This window comes from Alligator mississippiensis, chromosome 9 (assembly GCF_030867095.1).
Source record: "Alligator mississippiensis isolate rAllMis1 chromosome 9, rAllMis1, whole genome shotgun sequence".
Taxonomy (NCBI): domain Eukaryota; kingdom Metazoa; phylum Chordata; order Crocodylia; family Alligatoridae; genus Alligator; species Alligator mississippiensis.
The window spans coordinates 51,369,981-51,384,288 of NC_081832.1; the positions used below are offsets into that span (position 1 = coordinate 51,369,981).

Consider the following 14,308-nt stretch of genomic DNA (forward strand, 5'->3'; position numbering starts at 1 on the left):
TGTGTGCAGGCTAAGGAGGCAAACTGAGTTGCACAGTCTTATTAAAACAACAGTGTGAACACAGGGCACTGACAGATGTGCAACTTTCTATTCTAATTCATGGCGCTTCACAGAAAGGGGGAAGGGTGGAAACTGAGCTTCACTTGGAGCCAATCCAGTGGAGGAGCTGCTTGCCTGCAGGCCCTCTCCCCTAGTATCAGCCTGCCCCCCCCCCCCCCCCCCGGCTATCTCTGGTACTGTCTGCAGGAAAGGAGAAGGGATGGGGGAGAGGAAAGGAGCTGTGGGCTGGGGTTTGCTCAGCCTGAGCTGGACGGGGAGAGTGCTTGGGGGAGGCCATGAGGTGGGTGGGCGCCAATCCACCCACCCTGCCTCCAGCTCAAGCTGGGCAAGCCACAGCCCGCAGCTCCCTCCCCATCCCTCTTCCCTTTCTGCAGACAGCATAGGGGGTGGGGATGGGCTACATCAACCCAGCCCCAATCCTGTACAGAGATTGACAGAAGTTCCCTAAGGTGCTCCACTTTGGAGCACCTTCATCTGATACCTCATTAGATGAGAGTTAATTTGCATCAGCAAGGAACCTAGTTTTCTCTGGTTAAAAAAAAATCCCCAATTTTCAGTTTAAACCCCCCCCCCCCCCCCCCCCCCCCAGAATCCACATTTTTCTGTGATTTAAAATGAAGCACCACTATATCAGTGGTGCTTTATTTTAATCATGGGAAAATGTGGATTTGGGGTTCCTTTTTTTAAATTGAAAATTGGGTTTTGTTTTGTTTTTTTTAATCAGAGAGAACCAGGATCACTGGTGATCAGCCACTCTTGAAGCATTCTCCAGCCATGTACATGTTACGGCACAGCTGTAGAGCTCTTTCAGAGTGCTGATCACGTGACAAATGTCACTTCTGGCAGTGCCCACAGTTAACTCAAAAATACCACAGTAAAGCCTATAGTCTGTCACACCATGATGGCAGCCTCAGATGCCAGCTTGTTATATTTTCAAACATGCACTTTTGTGCTTTATCTCATGCTGCCTGTAAACATCCACAACACTACTTTATTATTATACTTCCAACTTCTCATTTAAACTTTCCTTAATTACTACAAAAAAACTTTACAGTGTTTAGACTACTGAAAGGCAGACACCACAGCCTACCATGCTGTCTCACACTGGCCAGTTGTTTATTTTTCATATATTCGTTTGTCTCTCTCCTTAAGCTTCAGTTGTGTGTGTTTGTACAACATCCAACACAATGATATCATTGTCTATGATTTCTAGGCTCTGCATTAATGGAAACTAATAATAGAATAAGTAAAAAACAGTGCTCATAGCATTGACAGTCATTTTCAGGAAAGTTCTATTTTTTAGTAACATGGCATTTCCCTTTGTATCTTTATAGAGACATCAGCAAGAATCAAATATCTGACATTGCTCCTGATGCATTCAAAGGCTTGAAATCTCTCAACTCATTGTAAGTAGAGAGTAAAAGTAAACGGGGAATTTGGGGAGCTTTCTAAGGGAGTAAATGATGATGATGATGACAGTAATAAAACAATAGCAGGTGATTTGGTTTTGCACAGTTGTCAGCTTGTGTGAACAACTTAATCTTTCATAAATGAAAATTTGATTGTGCAGAAGAAAAGGACGAACTGTTTATAGAACTCTAAGCTCCTTTACAGAATGGCACTCTGAAGACTGCTTATTTGAGTGCCTCTTCAAAAAAATGCTCTATATCTATCTTGCATGTGGATATGAAAGCTTTTCCCACCAAACTCATCTCAGACCCAAAAGAACATGCTACGTCTCAAAGCATTTTTGGTGCTCTAATAAAGCCCAACCCCCTCCTCCCTCTTCCCCCAGCCAAAAAACTCAAAAAAACAAAAACCCATATGACAGAAATCTCTTCCATTTTCTCAGTAGAATTAAGATTGTATTTTCTCAGAAAATTGCATGTGGAGAAACTTCATCAGTTAAGCAAATATTCATATTTCTTAGCTGTAATTACTGCTTTTGTTGAATGGGTAGGTGGATTAAAATACTACTTAATACAGAAACAAAAGGGGAAGGCAGGATCTCTTGACAACCATAATTTTTCTTTCTGTAAACACAAAAGTTGTTCATAGTATCAGGCTGAATATGAATACTGCAGTATTTCAGCCCGGCTCACAGGACTATTAGAACTGTGAAGCTTGTAATGGCTAAAAGGAGGCAATACAAGGTCAGACGCTGAATTCAGAAAATAAACCAAAAACAGTGTGTTGGGAAGAGGTTCAGATACGAAGAGGAATTTGAACTTGACTGGACTAGCATTTACCTGAGTTAATTTGAAATATGGTTTTAAACCCATTTAGATTAACTTAGTTTAGAGACAATTAGCCCAGCAATTATGGACTTGGCTTAAACCCAACTTGTTTATATACTTTATAAATGCTGCCATCACTTAATTTTCATGTGTTGAACAATACTAGTAAATAACCTACTTAATTTGTTGACCAATGGCAATACTGGAAGATTTAGCAGCATTGTACTGTATACTGTATTGTGCCCCTTAGGCAAAATGCTGAAAGATGGGCCTTAGCTGGTGTCCTGAATACAACTGGTAGAATGCCAGAAATATATATGAACTGTTGCTAATGTTTGTTGAATAGTTTTGAGTATTATTATCATCCTGCTAGGGAGCTGGTCAAATCCCACAACACTTTTTGCAAATGATTCAGTGAAAGAGTGACATTCAGTGAACACTAATTTTGGCACAATACGAGACTACCACTACTCCTGCAGCTCCACAGGCTTGTGCTCTGGGCAAACAGAAGCATGTTTCAGAGCCAAGGCTTCTCCACTGAGGTTGCCATGCACAGCTCAAATGCATTCAGATTTTTGATAAAAATAACATGAACAACCCATGTTGGCCTCAGATGGTGCGACAGCACTGTGGGAGACAGGCAGGAAGCCAGAGCTTAAACCAGAAGGATCACACGTTAACTTGGACCCAGAAGTAAATGAGGTGAATGTGTATACTGAGGGCCATTATCCAACAGTCTGCTCCAAGTACGTAAGCCTGAACTGGTTGAAAACTGGTTCAAACCAGTTCAGGTAAAATGGCACTTAAGGTAGAAGTAGCACATAAAGGTTATAGGGGTATAAGATCATAGGAAAGTAGATCTGGCAGGGAGCTCATGAGGTCATTTAATCCAGCTCTCTGCAGTATTGTTCCAGACTAAAAACCATCCCAGCCAAGTGTCTGTCTAACCTGCTTTTCAAAGTTTCCAAGGATAGAGATTCAATAACTTCTCTAAGTAGTCTGTTCCAATGCCTGACCACCCCTGTAGTCAGAAAGTTCCTCCTAGTCTCCAGCCTAAATTTCCTGTGCAGCCACAGAGAAAAGCTAATCTCCACCCTCTCTGAAATCACCCTTTGGGTGTTTAAGTGTCATCAAATCCCTGTTCAGTCTTCTCTTTTCCAGGTTAAATAACCCTAGTTCTTCCAGCCTTTCTTCATAAGTCATGTTTCCAGGCCCCTGATATTTTTGTTGACCTGCATTAGCCTTTCTAAACTGTCCAAATCCATCCTGAAGTGTGTGGCCCAAAACTGGACATACCACTTCAAGTGAGGCCTCACCAGTGCTGGGTAGAGCAAAATAATCACTTTCCTTGATTTGCAAGTGATACAACCCAGGAAAACCAGTTATATATCCACCTTACAGTACTTTCATCTTGTCTATATTTCAGTTATCAGGGATAAGAAGCAGCTAAAGGAAGATAGAAGGAGAAAAGCTGCATCTAAAGAGGTCTTCCTTTATGAAGAGGTCTTCCTTTATGTAGCATGAGGCACTGCCTCGCTCTCAATTTCTTTCCTTCTTCAACCACCCTGACTTGTGCTGTCATTGTTCTCCTTTAAGAGGACTGGTTTAATAAGTTAAAATCAAAGCTAGAAATTCCCTGTTTCCTTCTACTGGGTCAGGAGTCCATTATTCTCACACTTGCCTTTTAATTCCTTTTTAGGAGATTTACTCCTGCCATTCTCCTCAGGCAGACCTCGACAAGCTTTTCCTCTGACTAAATAGGGAGAGCTAGTTGGATGTGGAACCCTTGTAGATATTACCCTGCAACCTTTCTTCTCTTTATGTCCTCTTTAGAGTACATTTGATCATGTCTTTTTTTAGGGAGGAAAGATCTACTGAGTTCACTCTAGTACGTGGCCTGAGCTGGGGACACATCACCTAGATCTTTCTGAAATTATGCTCCATCCCCGAACTATCATAGCTTGGTGCCTGATCACTAAATCCAGCTAGCACCCTAATATGTCAATTGGGCTAGGGACAGAAGTTGCATATAAACCGGTTAAAGTGATCAGAACGTGGGTTAAATCTGTAACAGAACAAAACTTCAGTTCACGTAAACCAGTTTCAAAATGGCTGAAACTGGTTTAAGATAAACCTGGTTGGGTGTAATATCAGACTTAACTGATTGAGGTCAAACTGGCTTATGGAACTTCTGTCCCAGACCCCTTCCTGGTTTAAGTTAAATCAGAGTTCCCCAGCATCCCAGAATGATTTTCAGCCCTGGGCTAGGCTAGGCTGGGCTGGGCTGTCTGCTCCAGAGCGGGACTGGCCCTGCCCCTCGGCTCTCTAGCCAGAGCAGAGGCAGGGGCATGGACAGATGCAGGCCTGGCATGGCCCCCTGAGGCAAAGGGGGAAGGGAGGGGTTTTATTTCCTCTTCCCTCCCCTCCCCGCTTGGGACTTCAGTTGGGATCTGCCTGCCTGGAGGCACCAGCCCCTGTCAGGGTCCCTCCCCCTTCACTGCTCCAGGGGTGGTTCAGGGTCCGGTCAGCATCTGGCTGGGAGCTAGCCACGCTCCTTGTCCCCTCCCCCAAAAGCCAGGCTGTTTTTCCCCCCCCCCCCCCCCCTCCAGGCACACCCTGTCTGAGGTCCCTGCAGGCCAGGATGGGGGTTTACACTATCCCAATCATACTCAGGCCTGCTGTGGTCTAGCCATGCCTCCTCTCTCCCTTTGGCCAGATCACTGCAGAAGGGAAGGGAGGGCTCGCTGTAGCACCCCCTGTCTTCTGGCCTGAGCCACTGCAGGCATGTGGCTGCATTTCCAGAATCAAAAGTGAATGTCTATTCACTTGCTTGCCAGCTCAATCTATGCAGAGTTAGACTAACCTGCAAAGATTGAATCAATTCATGCTCAGGCTTTTTGAATGCCTATACTTAGCCTTGGAGGCACATAACAGGTGAGACTAATATAGCTCTTACAAACAGTCAAAGGATAAATAAAAGATGGGACAAAAGGAAAGAGCAAAATTATCTCATTTGTGGGGGTTTGGTGTTTGTTTGTTTTTTTGAGCCCTTGGGCATGTTCCCATGAAAGGGAATGTGTGTTTCGCAGAGACAAACAGCAGTGGCACAATGTGTGCTGCTGCTGCTTGTCCCCGGGGAACGCCTATGCCATGCGCGCTCTGGCACATGGCACATTTCCCCCTTTCCCCCTGTGGGGTAGGAGAAACTGGGACCAGCAACTGTACTGGCCCCAGTAGACATACCTGAGGTCCTGCAGGCCTCCAGGAGCTGCAGCTGCAGTGATCATGTAGCAGGGAGCCTGGCTGGCAGCTGGAGCAAGACTTCAGCTGCCCAGGATCATTTTGGGCAGTGTGCACTGCCCCAGTGTGCTGCCCCACTTTTTTTAGGTGTGGGTTTTTTGACCCTGGGATCTCCCCTGCTCTGTGAATTAGCAGTGTGGGGAATGCCTACATGTGCAGCACTCATCTGGACGCGCTGCTTGAGACCCAACCCAGTGATTTCATTCTTTTCTTTTCTGCATGGACACTACCTTCTGTTTTATGCATAAATTGAACCAAGAATTATTTTTCCATATTTTATCATTGAGTTGAGTGTGATTATTGTCAGGAGACAATGTTTGCCAGCAATGAGGTTAAATCTGTACATCCCACAAGTGAGTTAAGACAAGGACAAAAGGAGGGAAAATATTAATGCAGAAATGGAACCTAGCAATTTGCTTGCCATGAAAATGGATCTTTTTTTTTTTTTTTACCTTGCAGTTTCCCCATTTTCTACTCTTCCCTTCACTCCACACTTGACTGCAACTGCAATGTATTCTGTACTTTCAGGAGAATGAAAGTGCCTATCTGGAAGACTGCCAACTTTTTTTTTAACAACTGGCTAATGGGGTGCATGTAGTGAGTTACCTATCCAAACTGTTCAGAATTCAGTTAAGTTTCACATCACCAGACTTCATTGTTGATTCAGGATACTCTGCCTAGCATAGTTATAGTAAGGCAGAAAAAAAGAGTGGAGTAATTTTCAACACACAGGAGTACTTTTACATCAACACACACACACACACACACACACACACACACACACACACACACACACACACACACACACACACACACACACACACACCTTAACTGTTTAGGGTCAAGTCACTAGGCTTCCCCTAATATTTATATGCTATTCCCATCAAAAAATCTCTTATCTGTAGGACTCAAAGAGATTATCACATCACAGCTCCTTAAAACAACACTTCCTGCCTTGGCATACATTTTTTTTTTTTTTTTTTTTTTTTTTTTAATACTTACCAGAAAAAAGATGAACCTGTCTTATATAGGGCATCAAGATATTACCATTCTCAACATGGACCCCAAAAAGCAGGTATACTAGGTTTTTTTTTTCCTCCCCCTTAACACATTATATCAGTAGAAATTTGTTCCTCAGCAATGGGGAATCTATAATCTATGTTTGAACTAAAAAGATTTTTCAGTGTGTTTGGGGTGTTATTTTACCTCACCCCACACCCCACCAATACTCTTCTGTAAGGGTTTAGGAGCTGTGGCAACAGTCAGGAAGAATAAGCTGTGTTTCTGAGGTTTTCATAAGCTGTTCTCCATCTATAATCTTTGGTCACTGATTGCATAGACTTCTGGATGGATGGTCTGTAGGATTGTTTCTGTTGCAGTCATGAGCCTTTCTGATGCAATGTTTGTAGAGTTCAGAGCTCCTGTAAAATCTTATAAGATTTTTTTTTTGGTCACCAAATACACTTAAAAATAATCATAACTATCAAGCATCTCCTTTCAGGCTATTTTATATTCCAGGATGTGTGCTTGATTTAAATTCAACCATGCTACTACTTCTGGTCAAGGTGGAACCCAAAATGGAAGTTGACCTAGAGCTTGTGGCTCATCCTCAAAAGGAGGGTATTGGATAATGCATGACCTTAGTATAGTGGTTAGGACACTGTGGATTGTATGTTCAAATCCCCTCTGGTGGAGGGGAGGCCAAAACCTGAGTCTTTCATATCCTAAATAAGATGTTTAACCACTAAGCCTTCTTCCTCTGGTGTCTAACATCTACTACGTACGAGTTTTTGACCAGCTTCAGTTTCATAATGTATGCTTGCACAGGTACATACATACACAGAGCCTTGCATGTACAGAGACAGTCTGCTGAGCAGGTTCGGTATCCATGTGGATGCATGTGCATCCACACCGAACACTGTGTGTAAGTGCCAAAATAGCATTTGTGTGGTTGTGTAAGTCAAAGTAAAATAGGATGCTATCCCTGTTTTCTCTTCATTTTCCCAAATATAAATAGGGTTGTACTACCCTACCTCACAAAGCTCTTGGGTAGTTAGATACATGAAAATCTTATGAGTTACTCGCATCCTATAGTCCTGGGGCATTTTTACATGTGCTCAGGGGGGTGGAGGACAGCACTTTAATTAGAGTGGCTCTTAAAGTGTAACCACATCTCATTCAACAAGCTTTAGTTCAAACACCCCCGCCGCCATTTTTTAAGTGCAGGGATGCCAATACATGAGATGCAGGAGGCTGCTGGAGCACAGCGATTCCAGTGTGTTGGTGCAGCCTTGCTGCCTGTATATAGGCACCCCACTGACCACAAATATACCTAAGATAAATAGAAGTAAAATCTTGAAAATAAGACTTGATAAGGAACAGTTATTATAAAATAAGAGGCAGTAACAATTAAACCATACCACTTGTGGGATTCTTGCCATCTACTTAATTCATAGTGAGAGACAGAGAGAGAAAGAGAGACCAAATACCCCAGTTGTTAAGGGAAGTTAAGTGGTACTGTTGGAACATTGGTTGCTATTTGAGTTTTAAGTAAAAGTTTAAGCCACAAATGTAGTGCTTTTTTAAATATATTAGATTTGCAAGCTGTATTAAATTATTATATTGCTTCAATTAGGTTTTTGTTAATGAAATGCAAGTTTCAGGCACAGCTTTGGAATATGGAGAATAAGTTAAAAACAGTTTTCTTTTTCAACTCTGTTTCAGCTGCTGTATGCACTTTCTACAGTAAATTAATTTTTGGTTTATCAAGTGAAACATCTGGCTTGAATATCAGAGAGGGGTTTGGATGTGAGATTAGTGTCTGCTTATTGTATGCAGTATCAAAGATATAAGAGTATTCTGGGAGCCAGTAGGCTTTCCACACACTTAATTTGTCTGTGCCAAGAGTTCAAAAGGCCTTATCCAGACAGTCTGGAGACATTTTGTGTGATATGACAAACTACCCTAACCCCTTTAGGTTGCTCAATTGTGAAGGAATAGATTTCTGAACAGTGCAAGATGAAAAATCTTTCACCTCCTCCCTTCTGAATTAGGCCCACAAGCGATTTATAAGTTTAAATCAGCTTGGATACAGATACAAGACTAGGCTTAGAGTTTGGCATGGCATTCACAATTTATATTATCACATAATGTTTGGTGATATATCTAGTGTCATTCCTGATGAAATCTGCATTAAATAAGTGCTGAATGTAGTTTTAAAATAACAAACTGCATGGAGTGATTTTACTACGATTTATTTGCCTTAATTTGTTTTTCAGAACCTTGAAACAGTGGGGAAAAAATGTCCATGTTTCCTTAAGGTTTCACAAACTAAGAGTACAATTCCTGGCCTTTTTGACATTCCTGAACCCATGCCATTGTTGTCGTTATTTTGGAAGCATAAGTCTTTATAGTGCATGTGTCAAAGTGGGTATCCCCGCTAGCCGTAGCTAGCCCCCCACCTGCCTTTGGGCATGCTGCCAACCTGTCTCGCCCACCATGCATTGTTAGAATAATAATATACTGCTAAATAAGGTGGGAGGCTGCCCATTACTGCAGCCCCATTATTGGGGGTTTCCGTGGCTCCATACCTCCCCTACACCATGGCCCAAGCCTCGCAGATGGCATCCAGATGTTACAGTGCCCCTGGCCTACAGCCAGAGCATGCTTAGGCCACGCCATCAGGCCTCAGTCACACACACAGTGATACCGCCCACCTGTCACTCAGGCCTCACTCGCTGCACCCTCCCTCACAGGGTCTCTTTCTCACATCGACAACTTATGCCGCCTTGCTCCCTCTTAGAGCAGGCACCCTTTAGCCATAGGCTTAGCTAGTCCATTCCTTGGGTGGCAGATGTACTGCCTGTTGGGCCTCCCCCATGTGGCCAGCTAATTACCTGACCAGGTCTAAGCACACTCAGGCCTCTTTCAGGGTAACACTCAGGATCTGTATGTGTACTGGGCCCTCAGCCCTCTATTCTCCCCCTCTACTCAGGGCTCCATACCACCCCCTCTACCGAGGTCTCAGGGCTTCCCTCCTTGGGTGGGCTCAGGTGGGCATAGCTGTGCCTGGCCCCCTCTACCTCCATTGTCACCTGACCCACCCAAAGGTGGGAGCTGGGGTTAAGGCACCCTGACCCACCTTTCACTGGGGTGGTAACTGGCCTGGCATTTCCTGGGGGCTCCTGTGCCATTGAAAGCCCCACCAGGACACCCAATCCTGGCAGGGTGCAGTTTTAGGTCATGCCCAGGACCAGGAGCCTCCTAAACCATACCCTAAAGCTCCTCCCTTACCTCCAGGTGATACCAGCAGCCTTGCAACCAAGCAGTGTTGTTGCTTGGCCTTCCTGCAGCAAAATGCCCTGTTTATATGGGCAACCCTGAGTCCAAAATGGCTGCCTGTATCAGGCACCTGCTGGCTGCTGCCTATAGGCCCTTAAAGTGGCAGGCACAAACAGTGCCCTGCCACAGTGCAAATCATTTTCACTGTCTGAAGGGAATTTAAAAAACATTTTGAGGACTGAAAAAACTATTGTATTAAGCCATGATTTCACATGTCAGTCAGAATCTTACAACCAAGCCAAAATAAGAGAACTGGAAGCTGGAAAACAGATGGTCCAGAGCAGTGGTTCTCAACCTTGGTAGACTTAAGACCCCCTTAGACTCAAGGCACCCCTTGGAGAATGCCAGTTCTTAGTTTTCCCTTGTTTTTTGACTATGGAAAAACAGTAGAGTAAGTCTTATGTTGCAAACAACTCAGAAAGACAGCAAGAGTTCAGAATATTTTAGATGCTATGAATTCCAATATCTGCCGTTGTTGAGAGCATCAAGCACAGTAGTTTTTAGCACAAAGTTGAAGTAACCCCTACATTTTCATGTTCTGCTAAAGTTTTTGTTGTTTAACTGGATTTTTCTAGACATATCTTGTTTTGGAGGGTAAAAGTGTGTGGCCAATCAACCTGCAGCACATAAACATAGTTCATAGAGGGTGCATCTACGTGAGATACTTCGAGGTCAGTAGACTCATTCTACTACACATTAGCATGGTGGGCAAGACCCATGCTAATGTGCAGTAGAGTTAGTCTACTGTGCATTAGCATCACCAAAAAATGTATACCATAGCTAATACGCAGTAGCGCCAATTACAATACATTAAGCTAGTACCTGTAATTAGGTTGGCTACAAAAGACCAACTCACAGGATCATAATAAATTCTAGTTTATTGGGCAGGATGTGAAATTACCAATAACATCATCAATGCAGACTTTGAGTTATGGGTCGTACTGGTCACCTTAGCATATACACACATGCACTCACTCATTCAGACCCACATAGTATAGTGTATAGTAGCTGTATAGTAGCTGCTGTAGCAATTGTGAAAGCACTGGTGTCAGTATATCTACCTATATATCAGTATATATACCTATATGTCAGTATATCTACCTATTTGAGGCCCTGAAGTCTGCTATTGATGGTCACCTTCCTTCAAGGTGATGTCTTCTCCAGAAGGGAGTTACTTGCTTGTCCTTCTGTTTCGGTAGGTGAGGTGCTGGATGACAGGGCACCACTGAGTGTCATGCTTCACTGCCTTTCTGGCAGACTTGTGTGATCCCCAGCATCATCTTGGCTACTGAATCCAGAGGTCGCTGTCCCACATGGGTCTTGAGTAGTACCTGACAGCTGTTAGTCAAAGGGATCTTGCCTGCTGGTAGCACAATTTTAGGAGTCAGTTTGTGATTTTGATTAATTAACTATGGTATTGTTAAGGGTTGCAGGAATAGTCAAGAGGATAGGTACTCAGTTCCAGGAATCAGTTTTTTAGCTTGATTAGCTTAAAATGGTGTTCCTTTGCTAGGCTGTTGTCTACTGATGATCATCATTCACTCTCATTCACGCAAGGGACCACCCAATATACCATATTTTATCACTTTACAATTACAATTTCAATGCAGTTTTAACAATGGTCCAGGGTGTAACTTCGTTCTACAGGGAGTACATTCCTTAAGAGTTTAGAAGTATAAAATATAAAATACAAAACGCCATGGTAAAGATGAGACAGATGAAATATAGAAATGCACTGTGAGAAATATATAAAAATGCAATGTGAGGTAGTGAGGATCAAAGGTTACTGGGGACAGTAAGTGAATTAGAACCAGGATATTACAGACTTTGCAGTGGATATTCTATTTCTTTTGTTTTCTTTAGTGACACTGAGCTTAACTGATATGTAGATGTAGTTTCTAGGTTTCTCCTACAGGAAGCCACTTCAGCTTTCTGGCTTGCTGTGAGCCTTACCACACCCATGCAATGAGTGTACTAGGTCTCTGCCAATACTTAGAAGGAAAAGAAATGCACAAAATGGCAAGGTGCAGGCAAGAAGGGGTTTATGTTATATCCATATCCAGAAGGAAAATATACAAAGGGGGCTTTTGGCTACAATTATAGATACTAAACTTAATGCACCATAATTATGGTGCATTAATGAATGTGTAGATGTGCCCAATGACTACCTTTAATAGAGTTTCTGCTTGTTTTATTTCTTACTACAACAGATACTTTATGATGAATAATGGACTAACAATGTTTTTCTGTCATTTATTGTGTTTTAAATATAATAGGCTGATTTCCCCAGATTTCTGCTTCAGTGCTTGTACTGCAGCCAACCATGGTTTTGAGGTTTTACATGCATTGTCCTTACCAGGGTTTGGAAGGCTGATGACAGCCTGAAAATTGTTGCTAGCTGAATCCCAATCTGCCAGGTGCTTTAAGAATTGCACCATGTGGGTTACAGCTATGCTGAAGGCATTTAGCTGTGAACTGGCAGGCTGATGGCTCTACATGCTATCAAGAATATAGCCTTCAGATGGCTCAACTGCACATATGCCACAACAACAATCCACTGACATTAGAAAGCCACCTGCAGAAATGTGAGAGGTTATTTGACTAAAAAAGATAGAGAACAATGCTTTGGAACTTATCATAGTGGCATTAGCCTAAGTAGCCTTTTCAGGGATGTGTGGATACAATTTGTGCTGGGGATTTGGAAGACAGGAGTGTTTCAACATTTTTCAGGAGTGTTCCAGATCGGCATCCACCTTTGGCAGAGAAACTACTGATGTTTGTAAATCATGGGGAGAAAGATGTGGGACAGAAGGAAAGAAGAGAGAATTCTCCTTGCTGTGTAATCTAACTCACTTTCAAGGTTTTAAATTTCAAAACAAAGTCATAGGGATCTGAGTTGTGGAGAGAGAGTTCAGCCACAGCTTGTCTCTTGCTGCCTAGGGGGAAGCCTATATTTATAACCCCTTCTCCCTTCCCCGAAGAACAATGTCTTCTCCACTTGGAGGTAACTGGCAGTTATAAAACCCTTGAAAGCAGCCCATTTATTCTGCCAACTGGCCTGGAAAGCACAGGATGCCCTCACTAAAAAGTGCTAGCGCTTGGTCTTTGTGGATTCATGAATTGTCTCTGGGCACTATTTTCTTTGTTTATTTTGCTTTTATTGTGTATTTACTGTACCACTGTATTTTTAATGCAAAAGACTTCCTAACTGAGTATGAGGCATTAAGGGAGGCAGGCACATGCATGTTTGTGTTCCAGATTTGCCCATATAGCTAGCACACCTGCATGCACAAATGGCCCATGTGTAAATTAGGAAGACAAATGAACATGTATTTTACAGCTCTTAATACTGTAGCTAAACAACCAAGAATAAGTCCTTTGATGAAATAGGCATTTTGAGGGTATGTGGAATCACTGAAATGATCAGCTGGGTCTCTGTAAATGCTGTCTTCTTGAGTTAACCTATAATTCAGATATTCCAGAAACATTGGTGTATGCATGCCTATGAGAGGAGTCCAAGAATGATGCATGATATTGGCCAATGTGAGGTATGGCTATGCATCCCCTAAAAGTAACTCCTAGGAGCAATGATTTCAAGAGAGCCTTAAACACTCCTACTAATGGCAGTATAACTTTGGAGCAAGAGACTGACAATAATCAGGTTGATGTAGGCATTTCAACACTTGTCTGCCTCACATAGAAATAATAAAAGTGCCTGTGTGTGCAAATGTTTTTGTGCTTTCAATTAGAAAGAATAAATGAAAATGTAGGATGTAAGGAAATAAGATGCAATGTCATGTGCTTCTCCCATCACCTCTTCAGTTCCCCATATGGAAAGGTTTAACTTCCACTGTGACATGGTGGGCAGACAATGATATTAGTCAATTTGGCTCTGTGTAGTGCTGAACATTAATGTGAATTACAAATGTGTGCCTGAGCAATCATACTGACTTTTATTTAGTCATTAATTTATCCAAACATTAATGTACCCCATACACGCAGACACAATTAGACTTGGAAATACTTGTTTCCTTTTTATGGATTTTTGTTTTATAATAAAAGAGTTTAAAATATTAAAAAGTTTAAATATGTCCAAGTTTTCAAATTCAAGAGAGCAATATTTTTTATGACTTTTCTCTTTAACTTGAACGCAAATAACGGACTTCCTCTAGCCACAGTCTTTCAAGATGCCTTTGGGTAGCATGATCAGTGTTGAGCTTAAAATCTGTGCAAGAGTTCTTCACTGATGAAGGAAATTAACATTATGAGCCATACTGCCAAGATAGTAATTGGTCTGTAGTAGTAATTTCACTCCCTTCCACAGCTATACATCTGCTTTTAGTTGGTTGGAAATCTTTGGAACTGCTTCC

The 14,308-nt window shown here is 42.4% G+C and overlaps 1 protein-coding gene across 5 annotated transcripts in view; it reads left to right on the plus strand.

Annotated features, from left to right (window-relative positions):
- SLIT3 (slit guidance ligand 3) overlaps positions 1–14,308 on the plus strand; it is a 964,832-nt gene that overhangs the window by 671,604 nt on the left and 278,920 nt on the right. For all 5 annotated transcript variants that reach the window (XM_019487139.2, XM_019487141.2, XM_019487140.2 and 2 more), the window contains one exon: positions 1,395–1,466. In XM_019487139.2, coding sequence (XP_019342684.1) covers positions 1,395–1,466 — 72 coding nt within the window. The remainder of the gene's footprint in view (positions 1–1,394; positions 1,467–14,308) is intronic.